Genomic DNA, 25,511 nt, shown 5'->3' with positions numbered 1-25,511 from the left:
GTTTTGTTTTTTTTTTTAACTTTTCACTTAAAGTTTATTTTGTCTCATAAGTATAGCTACCCCTGTTCTTTTTTTTTTTTTTCTCACACACACACTATATTTTATTTTTACAAGAGATAAATAGACTGACACCAAGCATTGTACATGGATGACCACAACAAAAGCAACAATGATTGCAATTACCAAACATGAAACACATTCATACTATGTCATAATATTGACATTCAGTCCAGTAATCCTCCACTGTAACAGCTCCTTTACTTTGCAGTGAAAATTGATTTGTATATTCTTTGCCTCTGAGTCCTTGTGGGATTTTTTTTTTTTTAATTCAGACAGAAAGTCACAAAAATTATACTCATCCTCATCAGTTCACTCAGTCCCATGTAATTAATTTTTTTTTTCATCTTGATCTTTTGTTAGCACTTTTATGAGTTCATCAGTTTTTCATTAGAGTTCTGAAAATGCTTATTCATTTTGTTCAGCAGTACAGTCAGTTACCAGAAACCTGTACTTGTCAGAGTCTTTTCCATGAATTTCTTTAAGATGAAACCCTTTTATAGGAACATATTTGCAAAAGCATCAGAGTACACCCAGAACTGTCTGTAAATGACAAAAGACTTAAAAATGACCACAGTTAAAGAGTTGATGAAAGTTCATAATAATGCAGTTGGCAAGAAAATTAGTTATTTCTGAGATATACATTTTAAAGTAATAACTAGGATTATTACTTATAACATTATACCAGAACATACAAGATTTTTAGAAATTTCATGTAATGTCTGAAACATTTATATTCACATATTTCCATACATATTTCCATACAAATACAAATATAAGATTTTTAGAAATTTCATGTAATGTCTGAAACATTTATATTAACATATTTCCATACAAATAACCCAATGAAAGTTTAGTATTAGTTGTTTTTTTTTTTTTTTTTTTATACTGCAGGTTCTTATTAGGCATCAATTTTATACACATCAGTGTATACATGTCAATCCCAGTCACCCAATTCAGCACACCACCATCCCCACCCCACCGCAGTTTTCCCCCCTTGGTGTCCATATGTCCGTTCTCTACATCTGTGTCTCAACTTCTGCCCTGCAAACCGGCTCATCTGTACCATTTTTCTAGGTTCCACATACATGCATTAATATACGATATTTGTTTTTCTCTTTCTGACTTACTTCACTCTGTATGACAGTCTCTAGATCCATCCACTTCTCAACAAATGACTCAATTTCGTTCCTTTTTATGGCTGAGTAATATTCCATTGTAGATATGTACCACAACTTCTTTATCCATTCGTCTGTTGATGGGCATTTAGGTTGCTTCCATGACCTGGCTATTGTATATAGTGCTGCAATGAACATTCGGGTGCATGTGTCTTTTTGAATTACGGTTTTCTCTGGGTATATGCCCAGTAGTGGGATTGCTGGGTCATATGGTAATTCTATTTTTAGTTTTTTAAGGAACCTCCATATTGTTCTCCACAGTGGCTGTATCAATTTACATTCCCACCAACAGTGCAAGAGGGTTCCCTTTTCTCCACACCCTCTCCAGCATTTGTTGTTTGTAGATTTTCTGATGATGCCCATTCTAACAGGAGTGAGGTGATACCTCATTGTAGTTTTGATTTGCATTTCTCTAATAATTAGTGATGTTGAGCATCTTTTCATGTGCTTCGTGGCCGTCTGTCTGTCTTCTTTGGAGAAATGTCTATTTAGGTCTTCTGCCCATTTTTGGATTGGGGTGTTTGTTTCTTTAATATTGAGCTGAATGAGCTGTTTATATATTTTGGAGATTAATCCTTTGTCCGTTGATTCATTTGCAAATATTTTCTCCCATTCTGAGGGTTGTCTTTTCGTCTTGTTTATGGTTTCCTTTGCTGTGCAAAAACTTTGAAGTTTCATTAGGTCCCATTTGTTTATTTTTGTTTTTATTTCCATTACTCTAGGAGGTGGATCAAAAAAGATCTTGCTGTGATTTATGTCAAAGAGTGTTCTTCCTATGTTTTCCTCTAAGAGTTTTATAGTGTCCAGTCTTATATTTAGGTCTCTAATCCATTTTGAGTTTATTTTTGTGTATGGTGTTAGGGAGTATTCTAATTTCATTCTTTTACATGTAGCTGTCCAGTTTTCCCAGCACCACTTATTGAAGACACTGTCTTTTCTCCATTGTATATCTTTGCCTCCTTTGTCATAGATTAGTTGACCATAGGTGCGTGGGTTAATCTCTGGGCTTTCTATCTTGTTCCATTGATCTATGTTTCTGTTTTTGTGCCAGTGCCATATTGTCTTGATTACTGTAGCTTTGTAGTATAGTCTGAAGTCAGGGAGTCTGATTCCTCCAGCTCCATTTTTTTCCCTCAAGACTGCTTTGGCTATTCGGGGTCTTTTGTGTCTCCATACAAATTTTAAGATGATTTATTCTAGCTCCGTAAAAAATGCCATTGGTAATTTGATAGGGATTGCATTGAATCTGTAGATTGCTTTGGGTAGTATACTCATTTTCACAATGTTGATTCTTCCAATCCAAGAACATGGTATATCTCTGCATCTGTTGGTATCATCTTTAATTTCTTTCATCAGTGTCTTATAGTTTTCTGCATACAGTTCTTTGTCTCCCTAGGTAGGTTTATTCCTAGGTATTTTATTCTTTTTGTTGCAGTGGTAAATGGGAGTGTTTCCATAATTTCTCTTTCAGATTTTTCATCATTAGTGTATAGGAATGCAAGAGATTTCTGTGCATTAATTTTGTATCCTGCAACTTTACCATATTCATTAATTAGCTCTAGCAGTCTTCTGGTGGCAGTTTTAGGATTCTCTATGTATAGTATCATGTCATCCGCAAACAGTGACAGTTTTACTTCTTTTCCAATTTGTATTCCTTTTATTTCTTTTTCTTCTCTGATTGCTGTGGCTAGGACTTCCAGAACTATGTTGAATAATAGTGGTGAGAGTGGACATGCTTGTCTCGTTCCTGATCTTAGAGGAAATGCTTTCAGTTTTTCACCATTGAGAATGATGTTTCCTGTGGGTTTGTCATATATGGCCTTTATTATGTTGAGGTAGGTTCCCTCTATGCCCACTTTCTGGAGAGTTTTTATCAGAAATGGGTGTTGAATTTTGTCAAAAGCTTTTTCTGCATCTATTGAGATGATCATATGGTTTTTCTTCTTCAATTTGTTAATATGGTGTATCACATTGATTGATTTGCATATATTGAAGAATCCTTGCATCCCTGGGATAAATCCCACTTGATCGTGGTGTATGATCCTTTTAATGTGTTGTTGGATTCTGTTTGCTAGTATTTTGTTGAGGATTTTTGCATCTATATTCATCAGTGATATTGGTCTGTAATTTTCTTTTTTGGTAGTGTCTTTGTCTGGTTTTGGTATCAGGGTGATAGTGGCCTCATAGAATGAGTTTGGGAGTGTTCCTTCCTCTGCAATTTTTTGGAAGAGTTTGAGAAGGATAGGTGTTAGCTCTTCTCTAAATGTTTGATAGAATTCACCTGTGAAGCCATCTGGTCCTGGACTTTTGTTTGTTGGAAGATTTTTAATCACAGTTTCAATTTCATTACTTGTGATTGGTCTGTTCATATTTTCTGTTTCTTCCTGGTTCAGTCTTGGAAGGTTATACCTTTCTAAAAATTTGTCCATTTCTTCCAGGTTGTCCATTTTATTGGCATAAAGTTGCTTATAGTAGTCTCTTAGGATGCTTTGTATTTCTGTGGTGTCTGTTGTAACTTCTCCTTTTTCATTTCTGATTTTATTGATTTGAGTCCTCTCCCTCTTTTTCTTGATGAGTCTGGCTAATGGCTTATCAATTTTGTTTATCTTCTCAAAGAACCAACTTTTAGTTTTATTGATCTTTGCTATTGTTTTCTTTGTTTCTATTTCATTTATTTCTGCTCTGATCTTTATGATTTCTTTCCTTCTGCTAACTTTGAGTTTTGTTTGTTCTTCTTTCTCTAGTTTCTTTAGGTGTAAGGTTAGACTGTTTACTTGAGATTTTTCTTGTTTCTTTAGGTAGGCTTGTATAGCTATAAACTTCCCTCTTAGAACTGCTTTTGCTGCATCCCATAGGTTTTGGGTCATCGTGTTTTCATTGTCATTTGTCTCTAGGTATTTTTTTATTTCCTCTTTGATTTCTTCAGTGATCTCTTGGTTATTTAGTAACGTATTGTTTAGCCTCCATGTGTTTGTGTTTTTTACGTTTTTTTTCCCTGTAATTCATTTATAATCTCATAGCGTTGTGGTCAGAAAAGATGCTTGATATGATTTCAATTTTCTTAAATTTACTGAGGCTTGATTTGTGACCCAAGATGTGATCTATCCTGGAGAATGTTCCGTGCGCACTTGAGAAGAACGTGTAATGTGCTGTTTTTGGATGGAATGTCCTATATATATCAATTAAATCTATCTGGTCTATTGTGTCATTTAAAGCTTCTGTTTCCTTATTTATTTTCATTTTGGATGATCTGTCCATTGGTGTAAGTGAGGTGTTAAAGTCCCCCACTATTATTGTGTTATTGTCGATTTCCTCTTTTATAGCTGTTAGCAGTTGCCTTATGTATTGAGGTGCTCCTATGTTGGGTGCATATATATTTATAATTGTTATATCTTCTTCTTGGATTGATCCCTTGATCATTATGTAGTGTCCTTCCTTGTCTCTTGTAACATTCTTTATTTTAAAGTCTATTTTATCTGATATGAGTATAGCTACTCCAGCTTTCTTTTGATTTCCATTTGCATGGAATATCTTTTTCCATCCCCTCACTTTCAGTCTGTATGTGTCCCTAGGTCTAAAGTGGGTCTCTTGTAGACAGCATATATATGGGTCTTGTTTTTGTATCCATTCAGCCAGTCTATGTCTTTTGGTTGGGGCATTTAATCCATTCACGTTTAAGGTAATTATCGATATGTATGTTCCTATGACCATTTTCTTAATTGTTTTGTGTTTGTTTTTGTAGGTCCTTTTCTTCTCTTGTGTTTCCCACTTAGAGAAGTTCCTTTAGCATTTGTTGTAGAGCTGGTTTGGTGGTGCTGAATTCTCTTAGCTTTTGCTTGTCTGTAAAGCTTTTGATTTCTCCATCAAATCTAAATGAGATCCTTGCTGGGTAGAGTAATCTTGGTTGTAGTTTCTTCCCTTTCATCACTTTAAGTATGTCATGCCACTCCCTTCTGGCTTGCAGAGTTTCTGCTGAGAAGTCAGCTGTTAACCTTATGGGAGTTCCTTTGTATGTTATTTGTCGTTTTTCCCTTGCTGCTTTCAATAATTTTTCTTTGTCTTTAATTTTTGCCACTTTGATTACTATGTGTCTTGGTGTGTTTCTCCTTGTGTTTATCCTGTATGGGACTCTCTGCGCTTCCTGGACTTGGGTGGCTATTTCCTTTCCCATGTTAGGGAAGTTTTTGACTATAATCTCTTCAAATATTTTCTCTGGTCCTTTCTCTCTCTCTTCTCCTTCTGGGACCCCTATAATGTGAATGTTGTTGCGTTTAATGTTGTCCCAGAGGTCTCTTAGGCTGTCTTCATTTCTTTTCATTGTTTTTTCTTTAGTCTGTTCCGCAGCAGTGAATTCCACCATTCTGTCTTCCAGGTCACTTATCCGTTCTTCTGCCTCAGTTATTCTGCTATTGATTCCTTCTAGTGTAGTTTTCATTTCCGTAATTGTATTGGTCATCTCTGTTTGTTTGTTCTTTAATTCTTCTAGGTCTTTGTTAATCATTTCTTGCATCTTCTCAATCTTTGCCTCCATTCTTATTCTGAGGTCCTGGATCATCTTCACTATCATTATTCTGAATTCTTTTTCTGGAAGGTTGCCTATCTCCACTTCATTTAGTTGTTTTTCTGGGGTTTTATCTTGTTCCTTCATCTGGTACATAGCCCTCTGCCTTTTCATCTTGTCTATCTTTCTGTAACTGTGGTTTTTGGTCCACAGGCTGCAGGATTGTAGTTTTTCTTGCGTCTGCTGTCTGCCCTCTGGTGGTTGAGGCTATCTAAGAGGCTTGATGGGAGGCTCTGGTGGTGGGTAGAGCTGACTGTTGCTGTGGCGGTCAGAGCTCAGTAAAACTTTAATCCACTTGACTGTTGATGGGTGGGGCTGGGTTCCCTCCCTGTTGGTTGTTTTGCCTGAGGCAACCCAACACTGGAGCCTACCTGGGCTCTTTGGTGGGGTTAATGGCAGACTCTGGGAGGGCTCACGCCAAGGAGTACTTCCCAGAACCTCCGCTGCCAGTGTCCTTGTCCCCACGGTGAAACAGAGCCACCCCCCGCCTCTGCAGGAGACCCCCCAACACCAGCAGGTAGGTCTGGTTCAGTCTCCCCCAGGGTCACTGCTCCTTCCCCTGGGTCCTGATGCGCACACTACTTTGTGTGTGCCCTCCAAGAGTTGGGTCTCTGTTTCCCCCAGTCCTGTGGAAGTCCTGCAATCAATTCCCACTAGGCTTCAAAGTCTGATTCTCTAGGAATTCCTCCTCCCGTTGCCAGACCCCCAGGTTGGGAAGCCTGACGTGGGGCTCAGAACCTTCACGCCAGTGGGTGGACTTCTGTGGTATAAGTGTTCGCCAGTCTGTGAGTCACCCACCCAGCAGTTATGGGATTTGATTTTACTCTGATTGTGCCCCTCCTACCGTCTCACTGTGGCTTCTCCTCTGTCCTTGGACGTGGGGTATCCTCCTTGGTGAAGTCCAGGGTCTTCCTGTCAATGATTGTCCAGCAGCCAGTTGTGATTCTGGTGCTCTAGCAAGAGGGAGTGAGAGCACGTCCTTCTACTCCGCCATCTTGGTTAATCCTCTACATTTGGTTTTTTATTACCATCTAAGAGTTTTTATCTTTTAATGGGAAATTTATGCCAACTTCATTTATTGCTATGACTGATATGTTTGGGTTGTCCTCTGTCATCTTGTATTATTCTCTCAAACAGAGATTTGGGAGAGGGGCTTCAGCTCCCATTCTCCCACCTTCCCTAAATCCCTCAGTTAATATAATTTCACACGACAGTTGCAAATCATGATGGGACCAAGGAGGCTGAGCACTTCCTTCTCTGGAGAAACTGAATGACTCTAGGGTAGCTTGTTGTTCTTACTTTGCTAAGGAATCTGCTTTGACTTGTGTGAATACTTTGATTTTAACCTTGTCTTCTGGGAGTAGTTTAGGTTCCAGGAAAGCTACTCTGACATGTTATAAAAGGAGTGAATTCAGGATATAGTTGTTATTGTCTTTTATCAACGTGATGGTAGTAAACCTATACTTATGTGACTAATACCTTTTCTTGCAGGTAAGGATTTTAACTATTCGGACCCAGAACTTATTCATGGATATTCAAAATATGGATTTAATTCCATTATCAGTAAAAACTTGGGCAACCACAGAGATGTGCCAGATACGAGGAATAAAATGTATGTTCCTCCTGATATTTTTTTTTACATATTACATAGTTTCAGATATACAACATAATGATTTGATATTTGTATATGTTGCAAAATGATCATCACAGTAAGTCTAGTTAACATCGGTCACTATACATAAATCCAAAAAAGATTTTTTTCTTGTGATGAGAACTTGTAAGATCTTTCTTAGTAACTTTCAAATATGCAGTACAGTATTATTAACTACAGTCACCATGCTATACATTACATCCCTGTGACATTAATTTTATAACTGGAAGTTTGTACCTTTTGACCTCCTTCACCCGTTTCACCCACCCTCTGCCTCTGGCGACCACCAATCTGTTCTCTGTATCTTGAGCTTGTTTTTTTTTGGGGGGGGGGGCGCGGATTGTGTTTTGTTTGTTTGAGATTCTACATGTAAGTGAGAGCATATGGTATTTGTCTTTCTCTTCTCTGACTTGTTTCACTTAGCATAATGCCATCAAGATCCATTCATGTTATTGCAAATGGCAAGATTTCCTCATTTTTTATGGCTGAATTATATATATAGATATAGATGTAGATATATAACATATAGATATAGCTATATAGATATATATTACCTTTTCTTTATTCATCCACCCATGGACACTTAGGTTGCTCCCATGTCTTGGCTTGTAAATAATGCTGTAATGAACATGGGGGTGCATGTATCTTTTTGAGTTAGTGCTTTTGTTTTCTTCAGGTAAATACCCGGAATTGGAATTGCTGGATCATATGGCAGTTCTATTTTTAATTTTTTGAGGAACTTCCATACTGGTTTTCCATAGTGGCTGCACCAATTTACATTCCTACCAAAGGTGCACAAGGGTTCCCTTTTCTCCACATCCTCACCAACTCTTGTTACCTCTTGTCTTTTTGATAAGAGCCATTCAAACAGGTGTGAAGTGATATCTTATTGTGGTTTTGATTTGCATTTCCCTGATGATTAGTGATGCTGAGCATCTTTTCATGTGCCTGTTGCCCATCTGTATGTCTTCTTTGGAAAAAATGTCTATTCAGATCCTCTGCCCATTTTTTAATCAGATTGGTTTGTTTGTTTGTTTTTTCAATATTGAGTTGTATGATTTCTTTACATATGTTGGGTATTAACCCCTTATCAGATATATGATTTGCAAATATTTTCTCCCATTCAGTAGGTTGCCTTTTCATTTTGTTGAAGGTTTCCTTTGCTGTGCGAAGCTTTATAGTTTGATGTAGTCCCACTTATTTATTTTTGCTTTTGTTGCCTTTGCTTTTGGTGTCAGATCCAAATAAATCAAGACTGATGTTAAGGAGCTTACTGCCTATCTTTTCTTCCAGGAGTTTTATGGTTTTAGGTCTTATATTCATTTAATTCATTTCTAGTTAAGTTGAGGGTATGGTGTGAGATAGAGGTCCAGTTTCATTCTTTTGCATGTAGCTGTTCAGTTTTTCCAGCACCATTTATTGAAGAGACTGTTCTTTCCCCATCGTATATTCTTGGCTCCTTTGTCATAAATTAATTGACCATACATGTGTGGGTTTATTTCTGGGCTTTCTACTCTGCTCCATTCATCTGTGTGTCTTTTTATGCCAGTACCATACTGTTTTTATTACAATAGCTTTGTAATATAGTTTGAAACCGGGGCGCATGAGTCCTCCAGCTTTGTTCTTCTTTCTCAAGATTGCTTTGGCTATTTGGGGTCTTTTGTAATTCCACACAAATTCTAGGATTGTTTGTTCTATTTCTGTGAAAAATGCCATTGTAATTTTGATAGGGATTGCATTGAACCTGTAGATTGCTTTAGGAAATATGGACATTTTAACAATATTAATTCTTCCAATCCATGAGCACAGAATATCTTTCCATCTCCTTCAATTTCTTTTGTTAATGTCTTATAGTTTTCAGTGTACTGGTCTAAAAACAAGTAAGGTCTAATTTTTAAACATTTACTAACCAGATTTTAATTTTTGCATATTAGAAGTCTTGTAATATAGTTTCCTGTTTTTAGAACTTGAAGTCAGATAATGTCAAAAGCCTACTTCAAAATTCTAGAGCTTATAGTGTAGAGAATATCTTCTCCTTGGCTCAGAGTGTGTTCTAGGGGTTTCCAAGAATTGCATCACCCACAAGTTCTTTTTATTAAATCACCAATGAAGACTTTTGGTCAAAGGGAGATTTATTCCTAATACAAAATGCTTCAGACAGCTACCTATTTTTTTCTTCAAAGTCTGCTTTTTTTTTAAAATTGTTCCTTCAATCGTTTGTGTAAGTGCCTTTTTAAAAAACTTTTGGTAAACTGTATATAACATAAAATTTACCATTTTAACTCTTTTTAACTGTACAATTTGGTGGCATTAAGTATATTAACATTGTTATACAGCCATCGCCATTATCCATCTGCAGAACTTTTCATCATCCCAAACTGAGACTCTGTCTTCATTAAACATTTACTCCCCACTCTTCCCTCCATCCAGTCCCCTGGCAACCACCAGTCTACATTCTGTCACTGTGAATTTTATCTACTCTAGGTACTTCATAAAAGCGGAATCATACAATATTTGCCTTTTGTGTCTGGCTTATTTCACTTAGCATAATGTCCTCAAGTTTCATTCATGTTGTAGCAAATGTGTGTTAATATCTTTTTAATATATTTTAGGTTCTGATGGTTTCTAGCCAAAGAGGGCTGATATCCTCTCTTTACTAAATAAGAAGTACTTAAGGAATATAAGCCTCTTCCAGTAATACGGAGACAAAAGCCATGTTCCAAAAAACAGGGCAAAGTGGGACCCACTTTGTCTTGTTGCAACTTGTGTACAAGACAAACATTTGAAGCCACAAACATAAGAATCAACAAAGTTTCTAGGTAGCTAAATATCACTTATGATATGGCACATTCAAGAGATGTAGTGCTTCAACATTGTAAACCAACTATACTTCAATTTTAAAAAAAGAATAACTATTTTTCACTGAAGAAAAAAAGAGATATAATGTTTGCACATGATGACACAATCTATCTGGCTCATAATGAAAGAAAAAGAATTTAAATTTATTCAAACCATAAAACATGGTAGACATTTAATTTAGAGGACAACTTTTTTTTCTCGATTGAATATTGAACTACCGCAAAGGGAGGTCAATATTTTTGCATGCTTACAAGTTATGAATTTCTCTCCAGGCAGGCCATCATTTCTTCCTCTTAAAACTCATTTTCTAAAATAGTGTAACCACCTTTGCTTCCATTCCCTCATCATATGATTATTTGTTAGAAAAACAGGAAGTTTAGAAAGAGATTGTCCAAAGAAAGAAGCAAACTTGGCAGTTTTAGTATTCAGAATATTAACTTTGTTAATAGGAAATTCAATTCTGTACGAAATACACTTCTGTGTTTAAAATATATGTTAACTATTAGGAGTAACTACTAATATCTAGAATCCAGCAGATTTTCAGCCATTATTATAGTAATTACATCATTCCATTAAATGGAATTTCCATTTCAGCTTTGCTTTTCTTTAAAATTCATATTATTATTTTCACTGAACTAGAGAAATACTTGATACAAATCTTTGAAGAATAGATTTTTTGTTGATTGGTTTTCCAATTCTATTTATTTCTCAACTTTTAAATTTTGAAATAATTTCAGACTTACAAAATTGTTGCAAAAATATTTCATAGAATTCCTGCCTAGCATTTTCTTAGATTCCCCAAATGCTAACATCGTCCATACCCTCAGAACCAGAACAATAAACAAAACCAGCAAATTAACAATACAATACCATTAGCGAATGTACAGATGGTATTCAAGTTTTTACACTTAACCCACTAGTGTCCTCTTTCTGGAAGGATCTAACCCAGGACTACAGACTGTGTGCAGGGTTCCTGTTCCCTGAGTGTCCTTTCATCTGAAACTGTTCCTAAGTCTTTATCTTCCACGACTGTGACAGTTGTAGAGATCTAACCAGTTATTTTGTAGAATGCTCCTCAATTTGAGTTTGATGTTTCCTTGTGATCAAATCCGGGTCATGCATTTTTGACAGGAATACCATGGAAGGAATGTCATATCCTTCTCAGCACATTGTATTAAAAGGCACACGATGTCTCTTTGTCCCAGTACTGGTGAAGTGACTTGTGAAGTTAATTTGATCACTTGATTAAAACGACTCTCAGATTTTCTGCACAGTAAAATTACCATTTATCCTCTTGTAATTAATAAAGGTGCAGATTTCTTTGAAATGTTAATTGTGAAAAACCTGGAAAATATAAAAAAGCATAAAAAGGGAAAGTAAAAACACACATGATCCTAGGGATTTTTCTTCTGTCTTAATGCGTAAGGTGTCACCTAACTATTTTCCCCCCACTTGACACAGAGAGATCATCGCTGTCAGGATGTTAGTGTATACCCTTCCAAAATGTATAGACACATACACGTATTTATAAGTAGACAGTAAGCATACAATATAATCATATCATTTTTATGAAAATGGATTTTACATTGTATATTCTATAATGTGTTTTTTTTAACTTAACAACATATCGTGGAGAACTTTTTCAAAGCATTACACATAAAACTTGCCTCATTCATTTTAACAGTTGAGAGCAGTTATCCATTGTATAAATATACAGTTTCCCCATTAAGAGAAATCCTGGTTGTTTTTAATTTTTCAGCTTTTCAAAAGTGATGTAATAAACACTCTTGTACACATATTTTTATGCCCTCATGTTAGTATATATGGAGTAAAGATTTCTGGAATGAGATTGCTCAGCCATAGGCTCATTTTTCTTCTCTAGAATTTTATATAAATAAAATTTACGCAGCATAATTATTTTGAAATTTAGCCATGTTGTCGCAAGGAGTTCCTTTTTATTGCTGAGTAGTGCTCTACTGTACGGATGTACTACAATTTGTTTATCCTTTCATCTGTTGATAGGACAGATTGTTTCCGGGTTTTGCCTATTACAAATAAAGTTGGTATGAATATTCTTAAGACAAGTTTTGCATAACAGATGTTCTTTTTTCTCTTATGTAAATATTTTACAAGTGGAATGGCTAGATCTTAGGGTGTATGTTTAATTTTTTAAGAAACTGCCGTTTTCCTAAAATAGTTGTACTATCTTACATTCCCATCAGCAATGAATGAGATTTCCAATTCCTCCACATCTTTGCCAACACTTGGTATGGCCAGTATTTTGAATTTTAGCCATTCTAATAGGTGTGTAGTGGGATCTCATTGTGGTTTAATTGGCATTTTCTTGATGTCTAATGATGTTGCAATCTATTTATGTGTTTATTTGCTATCTGTGTATCTTCTTTATTGAAGATTAAATTTTGCCCATTTTAAAATTGGATTGTTCTCTTATTATTGAGTTTTGAGAATTTTTTAGTATATTTTGGTATAAGATCTTTATCATATTGATGATTACACGTATATTTTCCTAGTCTATGGCTTGTTTTTTCGTTCTCTTAACAGTGCCTTTTGAAAAGCAGAAGTTTTTAATTTTGATGGAGTCCAATTGTTTAATTTTATTCTGTTTTTTTTAATTAATTAATTTATTTATTTATTTATTTATTCATTCATTCATTTATGGCTGTGTTGGGTCTTTGTTTCTGCGCGAGGGCTTTCTCTAGTTGCGGCAAGTGGGGGCCACTCTTCATCGCGGTGCGCGGGCCTCTCACTGTCACGGCCTCTCTTGTTGCGGAGCACAGGCTCCAGACACACAGGCTCAGCAATTGTGGCTCACGGGCCTAGTTTCTCCACGGCATGTGGGATCTTCCCAGACCAGGGCTCGAACCCGTGTCCCCTGCATTGGCAGGCAGATTCTCAACCACTGCGCCACCAGGGAAGCCCTATTCTATTTTTTAATTTACTTTTGCCTAGCCCAAGATCACAAAGATATCTCTATTGGATTTTCTATGTAGATGGGCATGACCTATGCACTTTTACTTCTTCCTTTCCAGTTGGCATGCTTTTCTTTTTCTTACTGCACTGGCTAAAACCTCTAATACAATGTTGAATAGCAGAGGTGAAATTGGGCAGCCTTGCTGTGTTCTTGCTCTTAACTCTCAGCTTTTCATCAGTGAGTATGATGTTATCTTTAGGTTTTTCACAGATGTTCTTTTTCAGGTTTAGGAAGTTCCCTTCTATTCCTAGTTTGCTGAGAATTTTTCGCCAGGCGGCTGTTGAATTCTGTCACATCCTTTTCTGTGTATTGAGATGTGTGTATCTTTAGTTTGTGAAGATGGTAAATTATGTTGATTTTCTAATGTTAAACAGAGGTTATATTTATGGGCTATCCCCTACTTGGTAATGATGCATTATCCTTTTTATATATTATTGAATTTGATTTGCTGAAATTTTGTTTGGAATTTTATATCAGTGTTTGTGAGGGCTATCAATTTGTATTTGTCCTGACTGTCCTTGTCTGGTTTTGTTATCAGAGTAATGTTGGCCTTGTAGAATGAATTGTGGATTATTCTTTTAGGATTTGATTTTTTTTAATTTTTTTAATTTTTGGCTTCATTGGGTCTTCATTGCTGCATGCGGGCTTTCTCCAGTTGCGGTGAGCAGGGGCTACTCTTCGTTGCGGTGCGCAGGCTTCTCATTGCTGTGGCTTTTGTTGCGGAGCACGGGCTCTAGGTGCGCGGGCTTCAGTAGTTGTGGCCCGTGGGCTCAGTAGTTGTGGCTCACGGGCTCTAGAGCACAGGCTCAGTAGTTGTGGCGCGCGGGCTTAGTTGCTCCGTGGCATGTGGGATCTTCCCGGACCAGGGCTCGAACCCATGTCCCCTGCATTAGCAGGCGGATTCTCAACCACTGCGCCACCAGGGAAGCCCCTATCAATTAATTTTAGAGAAACCCATACACATTAGGCTTCTCTTAGGGGTGTAACCATGTATGACGTGGTTTCAGCCTCCTTCAATATCATTGTCCCGTTCCTCCGAAGGGACTCAGTTTATAGTTTTCTGAAAACGATATACCCAGGACTAAATGTAATCCTAGAGATTGATCTGAGTAGCTTGAGTTCGCCCTGGACCACCGTCTCTCTCTATTTGGGGGCATCCTCTCTCTCTCTGTGTCTCATCTACTTGCTCTTTGGTCACACAGTGATCCTACTGGAATGCAAGCCTTTTAATCCTATCTGTTTCTGTGAGGCCATATTTTCCCACCTGACGTTTTAGGCCATGTGCAGCCCACCGCACTCGCCCCCTTTTCCCATCCTCTCAGGTCTTTTCTTGGTTCTGTTATCTCATATTCTCATTCCTTGAAGCACGAGTCCGTTTCCACCCGGTAAGCATGACTTCTATATCTTCATCTACTCTTGGATAAAAATGTTGACCAGCACAGGGTCTTCTTCAATCCATAAATATCCTGAAAGTCTGTCCAGGATCCCTGCGGGGCTGCCTGCCCAGCATGTCCTTCCCTGGGGGTTTCCTACCCACTGCCCCCTTTTCACACGGTGGCAGTGCTTAGGGTGACTTTCTATTTTGACCCCACTATCTGGCCATGATGGGCACCTAAGCCAAACTGAGGCAGTGAATCCTGTCCTGTGAATTTTGGGGAAGGGGGAAGTCTTACCAGTTTCTCCTTGGATGCTGGACTGTAGGACATGCTGACGTCAGCCGCATTTCCCACTCTGTGGGGTAAAGGAGGGAAAACAAGCCAGGTTGCAGAGAGAGAATAAGAGCCATGTAAGGAGCGTTGTAGAATACTGACTGCAAGGCACTGACCTGAGCATTTTACATATTTTAATTCATTGAAACTTCACAACCTATGAGGTAGGTTGATGTAGTTATTGTTATCATTATAACTATTCCCAGATGTAAAGACAAGAGCAGAAATCGAGCATGTCCAGGTGGCTTTCAAGCCTCTGGTTAGAATTGCTCTTGGAGGCTCCAGGTTCCTGCCTGTTGCTAGGTCCTGTGGGACATTTGGATCCTTTTACAGTGAACCTCTTTCTTATGCTTAAGCTAGTTCCAGTGGGTTTGTCATTTACAACCAAAATATTTCAAAATACAACCAAATAATATAGCAATCCAAACAATACTTAACAGCTAAAAACTAGTATTACTAGAATTCAGGGTCTATTCTTCTCTCAAGTGCACAAAAAAATAGTAAAACATTTTTTGTCAAAGGCTTGGAAGAAATCTAATTACACCATATCCATTACATTTCTTTGTTGCAATAGACTACACAAATGTAAGAACAACACATGGATTTTCTTTGAAGATAGAACAGTAAAGTTAATTTGAACCTTTCAGTGCATATAAGCTTATTAATTCGTTTTTATGATAGAAACCAAAAATATAGGTATAATTTGTGTTTAGACTATGTTCAAAACAGAACTAATATTATCAAAGCAGTCTCAGGAAAAAGCAATTATTACTGGCATTAAGAAGGGAGGAATGATTTAGAAAATATTAGAACAACATAAGAAAAGAAATTAAAAATTTAAAATTTAAAAGAAATTAAAAATTAAAGAAATTTTTGTGTCTTAATTTTTGTATTTTAAATGTACTGTCGCCTTATTATCATAATCATTGATTAAAGGAATAAAGAGGAAAAAATGTGAATAAAGAAAGGTGTTTGAATGAGTCCTCAAAACATCTAAGGCTTTTAGATGAATCATTTTCTTCCTCTTGCTTATGCCTGCAGGTGTCATAAAAAACAGTACCCATCCAACCTGCCTACTGCCAGCATTGTCATTTGTTTCCACAATGAAGAATTTAATGCCTTGTTTCGGACAGTGTCCAGTGTCATGACTCTCACTCCACAGCGTATCCTTGAAGAAATTATTTTGGTAGATGACATGAGTGAATTTGGTAAGATAAGATGCTAATCACCTATCTAATCTACTTTGAAGGCAGCGCTATCTCTGTGGCGCACTTGAGTTATTTTATACAAAGAACATTTTTTGGTGGGTTTTGAGGCAGGCACTTTGGTGCACTCGTGGTGATGTGAGAGCTGGTCCCTGTCCTTATGGTGTTGGGCTAATGGGACGGTTAGTGCTTCCATGAGACAAATGTAGGGGCAAGCTGGTCTTTAGAGGTCATGCATGACGTTCAAGAAGTGATATCTAGGGCTTCCCTGGTGGCGCAGTGGTTAAGAATCTGCCTGCCAATGCAGGGAACACGGGTTCGAGCCCTGGTCCGGGAAGATCCCACATGCCGCGGAGCAACTGAGCCCGTGCGCTACAACTACTGAGCCTGTGCTCTAGAGCCCACGAGCTACAACTGCTGAGCCCGTGTGCCACTACTGACACCTGCGCGCCTAGAGCCCATACTCCACAACAAGAGAAGCCACCACAATGAGAGAAGCCCGTGCATCGCAATGAAGAGTAGCCCCCGCTCGCCACAACTAGAGAAAGCCTGTGCGCAGCAACAAAGACCCAACACAGCCAAAAACAAATAAATAAATAAATTTATAAAAAAAAAAAAAAAAAAAAAGAAGTGATATCTAGCAAACTATTACATATAGGATGGATAAACAACAAGGTCCTACTGTATAGCACAGAAAACTATGTTCAATATCCTGTGATAAATCATCATGGAAAAGAATATGTGTATGTATAACTGAATCACTTTGCTGTACAGTAGAAATTAACACAACATTGTAAATCAACTATACTTCAGTAAAGTAAATTTTTTAAAAAAGTGCTATCTGAACTGAGGTCTGAAGGCTGAGTTGGGCTTATATCGATGGAGAGGAAGGAAAAAGTATTTTAGGCAGAGGAAATGGCATTATAAAGGCCCAGAGGCAAGAGAAAACATGGTGAGTTTGGAATAGTTCTGTATTTTATGTAGATTATGTATGAGTATAGTGTTAGGAGAGAGGGGGCAGGCCTGAAACCAGAAACGTAAAAGGGCAGCCCCTCATGAAGGCCTTGTTTGAATTTTATTTGGAGAAAATGGGGAACGATTCCAAGGCTTATTAATGCAGGGGAATGACACAATCCAGGTACTTTACATGAAAGAATTCTAATCACGCCAACTACACTTAATGGCTTATTCCTCCGTGTTCACTGGTTTTAAAGAACTATGATACTAGAACAAAATCTGATTAACTCCATTTAGCATTTGAGATTAGCTGTCTATTTTACAACTTAATTACAAACCTCAGGCAAGCCAAGAGGGCCCAGATTAAGGATAAGCTCTTTGAAGTCTGCAGGTTCCCTGTGAGGTGCATTTCTCATGGAAGCAATGTATCTGTATTGGATAAGTTTTCTACCTAACAGTTTACCTAATCCACCGTGAATCTGACCCACTATGGGCTGGGACAGAAAAAGAGGAGGAGAAACAGGAGGAAGAAGAACAGGCAGAGGAAGGAAAGAAGATGTCCTGGGAGGTTCACCTCGGAGAAATAACTGTAGATGCATCAACTCAAAAGTGAAAGGGAACTCAAGCTAATGTCAGCTACATTTAGGAATTCCACTCATTGGCCAGGCACTATCACGTATGACATTATTTGTGTGAGAGCCACGCAAATCAGAGGGGTCCAGTACTGTTTATTTCTGGTCTTGTGCCTTGGAGGGGATGTGGAGGGATGGCCAGGTTCCTTATCTGACCAGTACCCTGAGCAACACATCTGGCCACGTGTGGGGCAAGAAGGCCCCAGTAAAGCCATGAGCAGGCAGCAGGGTGGGGTCTTTGCTGGACTGTGGAGTTCTAACTTCTCACCCAGAAGGACAAGGATCCTCCCACGGAGATGCAATTCCAGGATGACCGGGGAACCTCCCACAGCCTTTCAGAACTATGCCAAGAGCTCAGAGACATACCTGGTGACTTCCTCAGATGTTCTTTAGGCATCAGAAGACTCACTGCTGATGGCTGAGGGATGGCTGGACTGCTGGACCGGACACTGCTTCTCCTCCTGGATCCACGGTCACCTGGTCGGTGGTCATTTCACCCCCCCCCCACCACCAAGGAGCTTAGTCTTGGACCCACACAGAACCTCAAACAGGAAATGGGGTGTCCTGTAGTCCTGATGAAGCTCAGGATCGATGTACCCCTGCTTTAAATCCGCAGTGATTTCACGTGGGCTCTAGGAGAACTTCCTTCAACTGTAGCTAGTCTTTTCTAGCTCATAGCAGCTGGTACTGCTGATGGAGTCCCTCAGCTTGGGACAGCAGGGGTCAGGGGCCCAGACAGCTGCCCCCACTGAGTTACACGAGAGGCATGTCCAGAGCTGACCTGCTCCTGTCCACCTTTCTCAGCGTCCTGGTCCCGCTCGACTACAAGCCAACGACACGACCACCTTCTGAAGGACCCAAACCCTCCACTTCATGTCAGCGATGACCGCTGCCAGAACGGCCTTATTTACTCCTAGGTCTGCCGCACAGAGCTCCTCTGGGTCCCGGATGTGGGGAGGGGTTTGCAGACATCTGAGCTGAGATGCTGCGCCTGCCCTACAAGCAAAGCTGTGCGGCCTGCAGTCTGCCTCTGGGCAGGGCCCTGGCGCTCTTTTTAAAGACAAGGAAAGAGATCCCTCCTTCTGACGAGGCTACAATGAACCTGCTTCTGTTGTTCCCCAGCCTCTTGATCCAGATTCCTAGGACTTAGGAGTTTAAACCTCTGAGGCACCTGTATCCATCTCACCAGAGACGACTTCATATTAACCTCCAAGTATTGAGTGACTGTTAGGTACCAGGCTGTGTGCTCGGTGATGGATTTCTTCCTCTCACTGCAGACCTGCAAGGAATATGGTACGTCTGCCTTCTCACAGATGAGGAAACTGAGACTCGAGTGGTGTGATAACCTGCCTGGGAATTATTACAGAGTTAAGAGCACGATTGTTAATAATAAAGTCAAATTGCCTATGCTTTTTCATGCTTTTTCTATTAAAAAGAAAAGAGTTTCTATTAAACTCATGCTTTTTCTATTAAAATTTTAATAGTGATTTATTAAAATAGAGGTATTTCACTAGAAACACAGAAGGATGTTTGCAGTTGATTTCAATGCTGAATCTCTTTTTGTTCACGTTTTGTTCACATTTTATGCACGTTCGTCTGATAAAATTTTCTTTTAAGGTTAGAACGTCCGTGGAATAGCGTAGTTTTTAGGAATCAATCAAAATTGTGAGAAATTGGTTTAATTTCTGTACTTATAGTTTACAATTGTCAATGTTGACTTTTTTTCCAGATGATCTGAAAGAGAAACTAGACTATCACCTGGAAATTTTTCGGGGAAAGATTAAATTAATACGAAACAAAAAGAGAGAGGGACTGATTCGAGCAAGGCTGATTGGAGCTTCACGTGCTTCAGGTATGAACATGTCGTCGGGAACATGACCCTGTGTCTGCGTCACAGAGATCTTTCTGTCTGTATGGAAGTCATCCTCATGGAGACCCTCCATGTCTCCACTGGCGTAAGCAGAAGAGTGGAAATATATTTCAGCCATATGAGTCTTTCATCTTCTTTTGACTCTGAAAAGATCCTGCTTCAAAATGTTAATTTGTTATTTCAAATAGAGGATATTCTTTTGCAGGGGTCATAACGTCAGCCTCCTGTTGCAGGATGAGTTCCCCCAGGTACAAACTCTGGGATGGAGTTTTAAATACATGCAGGGAGCCCACTGGGGTGCTCTTGGGAACCACGTAAGGGGAGCGGAAAGCAAGACTTCATGGGGAGAGTGGGGCTGTGAAGCAGCTGCCGGCCCACGGGGAACTCTGAAGCTAGGAGGGTGTCAGTTCAGGGCCTCTGGCAAGCAGAGGCCAAGACGAAATGGGAGGCGTGTTTACGGAGAAATGTCTGTGAAGGATAAAGGGGAGAGGGAAAAGCGTGGACCAGAAGCTTCTGGCCTGACACCTGTGGAAAGAGGCAGGGAAGGAAGGGAAGGTTGCAAGCCCTTCAGTCTGCTGCGGGCTCCCAGAAAGGCTCCCAGGGGCTGGTGGGGAGCCCGAGAGCAAAGACCGCCCATTGGAGGAGTCCTGCATGGGCGCCCCAGTGGCCCAGCTCTTGTTCATCCCCCGCCTGCCCCCCCCCCCCCCAGTGTGCTTAGTGATTGGCTGGGAGCCGCCTGGGAGGGCATGGCCTTGGTGTGTATACTGCAGAAGATCCCAAAGCTTTGGAAGCTGTCAGACCCCCTCCTCATGGCAGGTTCTCTTGAAGGGAGATCTGAGCGGCACACTCAGGGGCAGTGCAGAGAGGTCCCACCTGGCCCAGGTGAGGGGACCAGACAGGGATGAGGACACCCTCTGCCCCCCAGGGAGGGGGCCATCACTTTGGACCAGGCAGCCACATCCTCGCCAAGGGCGGTTCCTGGGGAGCGGACTGAGTCCCGCGGGGAATCCGAGCATTCTGGCTTTCAAGCTTCCTGGAAACCCGAATGATCAGAGGGTTGTTTGCAGAATATTAAACTAGGACAAAAGGCGATGGGTAATGTTTAAGGGTCTTTCATCAGGCCATGTGGCAATCTGAGGAAATGCCTCTGTTCTTTAGCAAGGCTATTTCCTTATTGAGTAGAAGGCCAAATAAAAGCAAAACCTGGGCTTCCCCGGTGGCGCAGTGGTTGAGAATCCGCCTGCCAATGCAGGGGACACGGGTTCGATCCCTGGTCCGGGAAGATCCCACATGCCGTGGAGCAACTAAGCTCGTGTGCCACAACTACTGAGCCTGTGCTCTAGAGCCCGTGAGCCACAACTACTGAGCCTGCGTGCCACAACTACTGAAGCCCACGCGCCTAGAGCCCGTGCTCCACAACAAGAGAAGCCACTGCAATGAGAAGCCCAGAGACCTCAACGAAGAGTAGACCCCGCTCGCCGCAACTAGAGAAAGCCCTCGTGCAGCAACAAAGACACAATGCAGGCAAAAAAAAAAAATCAGATTTATCAATATTTTTCTTTATGATTTTTGTGTCGTGTTTAAGAGATTCTTCCTTACTCCATGATCATGACGATATTCTACATTTTTTAAAATTTTGCTTTTTTACGTTATATTATTAACCTACCTAGAATTGATTGTTCTGGGAATGGTGTAAGGTAAGAATCTAATGTCATTTATCCTTTATGGCTAACCAGTTATCTCCATGCCATTCATTAAATAGTGCAGTCTTTCTTCATAGATTACAGTGCTACTTCTATCACTTACATCTGTATATTCCTGCATTTGATTCTGGCTTCTCTCTTCTCTCTATTATTGTATCTGTGTATTTCTAAGGCTAATCACACCCTCTCTTGATTAGGATAGCTTGATAAGATGTTTTTATAACTTGTAGGTCAAATATTTCCATGTCATTCTGCAAAATCGTCTTAACTTAGGATCATCCCATTAAGTTCCACAAAAAATCTATTGAGATTTTCACTGGAATTGCGTGGAGTTTACAGATTAAAATGGGAGAGAATTTACATCTTTTTAATGATGTCTTCCCATTCATGGACATTTATTCAGATCTACTTTTATATTCTTTCAATAATGTTTTGTCATTTTCTCCATAGATACCATGTGCAAAGATTTATTCCTGTTTATCTTGGTTTCTTGTGTTTTTTAAATTGTGATTTGGGATCTTCCTGTTGCATTTTCTAATTACTGGTATATAGGAATGAGATACTTAAAAAAATTTTTTTTTTAATATTTGGCTGCATTGGGTCTTCGTTGCTGCACGCAGGCTTTCTCTAGCTGCAGCGAGCGGGGGCTACTCTTCATTGCGGTGCGCGGGCTTCTGATTGCAGTGGTTGCTCTTGTTGCGGAGCACAGGCTCTAGGCGGGTGGGCTTCAATAGTTGTGGCTCGCGGGCTCTAGAGCGCAGGCTCAGTAGTTGTGGCACACGGGCTTTGTTGCTCCTCGGCACGTGGGATCTTCCTGGACCAGGGCTCAAACCCGTGTCCCCTGCATTGGCAGGTGGATTCTTAACGACTGCACCACCAGGGAAGTCCCTCTCTTGCATTTTCTGTCAACTGAAAATAGACAATTTTCCCTCTTCCTCTCTAACATTGAATTGGAGTGGCGATAGTAGGTCATCCTTTCCTTGTTCCTAACTTTAATAGGAACAATTCTAAATTTTCACTTAAATATTGTATTTACCAATATTAGTTTCCTGGGGCTGCCATAACAAAGTCCCACAAACCAGCTGGTTTAAAATAACAGAAGTTTACTGCCTCACAATTCTGGAGGCCAGAAGTCCAAAATCAAGGTGTCAGCAGGGCCACGGTCTCTCTCAAAGCTGTAGGGGCGGGTCCTTCCGTGTTTCTCGCAGCTTCTGCTGGTGGCCGTCAATCACTGGCTTGCAGCAGCTTCCCTTCGGTCCCTGTCTCTGTGGTCACATGGCCTTCTCCCCGTGGGACTAAGGACACCAGTCATATTGGATTAAGCACCCACCCTACTCTAGTAGTACCTCATCTTAACTAATGACATCTGCAACACCCTATTTCTAAATAAAGTCACATTCTGAGATATTAGGGGTTCAGACTTGAATATGTCTTTTGGGGAGGACATAATTCAACCCGTAACACTGCCATAGAGTTGTGTTTTTTTTAAGGAGAAGAAGTCTTATTAATTTTTTAGTTGAGAAATTTTCAAACCCACAGAGCACTTCTATACCCTCATCTAGATTCACTAGATGTTAATATCTTACAACACCCACTCCATTCATACATAATCTCACTTCCTCTCCATCCCTTCCCCCGCCACACACACACATCATCTACGTTGAAAATTAAGAGAGGCTTAGAATTTTCTTTTTTTTTTTTTTTTGGTACTGTTTTCTTACATTGATACTTTGCTTTATTAGACTCATAGAATGAAATGTATGGTTTTTCCTCTTTTTCTTTTTTCTGAATATCTACATAAGGCAGATTATGTAAATATTTGGAAAATTACATAAAACTGGCCTATAAACTATCCAGGCACTGGTATCATTTTTGGTTTCCTCTATAATCCAGGTATTTTTTTAAGTGAATTTTAAAGTTTCCAAACATAAGGGATTTTTTAAAAAACATTTATTTTATATTTGTTTATTTGGCTGCATCAGGTCTTAGTTGCGGCACGCAGGATCTTCGTTGTGCATGTGGGGTTTTTAGTTGCGGCACGTGGGATCTCTTTTAGTTGCAGCATGTGGGATCTAGTTCCCTGACCAGGGGTCAAACCCGGGCCCCCTGCATTGGGAGCGCAGAGTCTTAGCCACTGGACCACCAGGGAAGTCCCCAAACATAAGGGATTTTTCTAAATTGTCTTTTAATTGCTGATTACTAGCTTAAGTGTATCATGTTTAGAATTTCTGGTCTGTTGTTTTGTTGCGATCTCCTTTGTGTCTTAAAGCTGGGTCAGAGTTTCAAAACATCTATGTGTATTTGAAAAGAATAAATTTTCTCTTTTTGGCTGTAGGTTTTATATATATCTAATTTTGTTGGTCAAATACACTGTATTCTTATTCATCTAATTTGACTTGACATAAATAGTAATTTTGTCAGTGCTTGCTATATCTATCAGTCAGTCTATATTTGCTGCCCCCCGCCCCCTGCCCTGTGATGTAGGCTGCCTAGGCTAGGCTTTGCTCCAGGATTAGAAACTGTGCCATCCTGGGGTGTGGGCAGGTGAGGCAAGAGCTTGTGACCCGTCATTAACTATTCATGTAGGCACTCCTCCAATCAAGGATTTATCTAGCACCTCCTATGTGCTGTCCGTGAACATTTATTCTTTTTTAAAAAATTTTTATCAACTCTATTGAGATAACAATTTACATAAAATAAAGTGTACGCATTGAACATGGGTAATCGGTTTTCATACAATGCTAACGTGTACTTGCAGGTTTAGAGTTGTGTTAGCTTCCCGAGGAGCTGATATTCGCATTCTCATGACATCACTCTATCTCTTCTAGAGGCTTCAGATTCGTTCCCCGCTATTGCTCTGACCTCATCGCTTACTCACCTCCCCTTCACTCTACCCCAGCGGCACTGACCTTCTTGCTGCTCCTCAAACTTACCCACTATACTTCTATCTCAGAGGCTTTGCGTGTGATTTCCCCCCCTGGAATGTTGTTCTTCCAGACACCTGCATGACCTGTTACTTCACTTTGTTCAGTTCTCTGTAAACACATGTCGCCTTATCAGAGAGGCCTTTCGAAATCACCCTGTACAAAACAGCAAGCCCCTATTCCTCTCTGTCATCCTTCCTCTGATGGATTTTTTTTTTTTGTAATATTTATGGCTACCTGTCTACTCAACTGTGTGGGTGCTACTGCCCACGTGATGACTGAAGTTGCCCTTAAATTGCAGTAGCTGAGACTTCCCTGGCGGTCCAGTGGTTAAGACGACTCCACGCTTCCACTGCAAGGGGCACAGGTTCGATCCCTGGTCGGGGAACTAATATCCCACAAGCCACAGGGTGGCATAAACAAATAAATAAGTAAATAAATAAATTGCAGTAGCTGAGACAGCTGTGACGAGCCGTGTGCTGTGCCCTCGGGCAGGAAGGAAAATGACAGCAACTGGGGGCATAATTCCATCAGGGAGAATTAGAAGGTGAGGGTTTTGCAAAGTGGAGACAAGGTGAGAAAGAGAAGCTATAATCAGATGGCCTGAATCTAAAGGAAAGGGGACTTTTTTTTTTTTGCGTGGGAGCAGAAATATTATGGTTCAGAGGCAGCCATAAGTAGCTGGGAAATGCCGATGTTGTCCTGGACCCAAGGATCCATGCAGTCGGGGAGGAAAAGGAGGAACTTTCTATCAGTAATGTTGCTGGGGAAATAGCATCTTCTAGGGAGAGTTCGGGCTTACATAAGGCAAGAAGGTCTGTAGGAGAATTTTGTGGGAAAAAAAATTAGTGTAGGGAAATTTACTTTAAATAAGAAAACTGTGGAAAGGGTAAAAGGGTAGTCCACAGTGGAAGAAGAAGTTTGGGGGAATAAATACAGGGCAATCTGGGGGTGAGAATGGAGTATCTTCTGCTGAATTGGCCTAGATGGTCAGCAAGCGGCCAAGATGGCAGAGATGAGGTGTAGATTCAACTGCCGTCCTAAAAGCAAAAGGTTAACAAAATCTATCACGCTGTTGAGAGCTTGCATTGTTGCTTGCCATTCACACAGAATGAGAGACGATTTTGTTGCCTAATATGGTAGACAGAATAATGCCCTTCCCCAAAGAAGGCGTCCTAATCCCCCAAACCTGTTCATATGTTACCTTATGTGA

The 25,511-nt window shown here is 39.9% G+C and overlaps 1 protein-coding gene across 1 annotated transcript in view; it reads left to right on the top strand.

The window, feature by feature from the left end:
- The window catches only part of GALNTL5 (polypeptide N-acetylgalactosaminyltransferase like 5), an 82,815-nt gene that overhangs the window by 6,499 nt on the left and 50,805 nt on the right, over positions 1–25,511 (top strand). Inside the window, 3 exon segments of the mRNA XM_059932573.1 lie at positions 7,288–7,408; positions 16,049–16,215; positions 19,531–19,653. Of these exon segments, the coding sequence (XP_059788556.1) occupies positions 7,288–7,408; positions 16,049–16,215; positions 19,531–19,653 (411 nt within the window).

This window comes from Balaenoptera ricei, chromosome 9 (genome assembly GCF_028023285.1).
Source record: "Balaenoptera ricei isolate mBalRic1 chromosome 9, mBalRic1.hap2, whole genome shotgun sequence".
Taxonomy (NCBI): Eukaryota; Metazoa; Chordata; class Mammalia; order Artiodactyla; family Balaenopteridae; genus Balaenoptera; species Balaenoptera ricei.
Note: the sequence above shows the minus strand (reverse complement) of the source record. Positions and strands in the feature narration are given on the sequence as shown.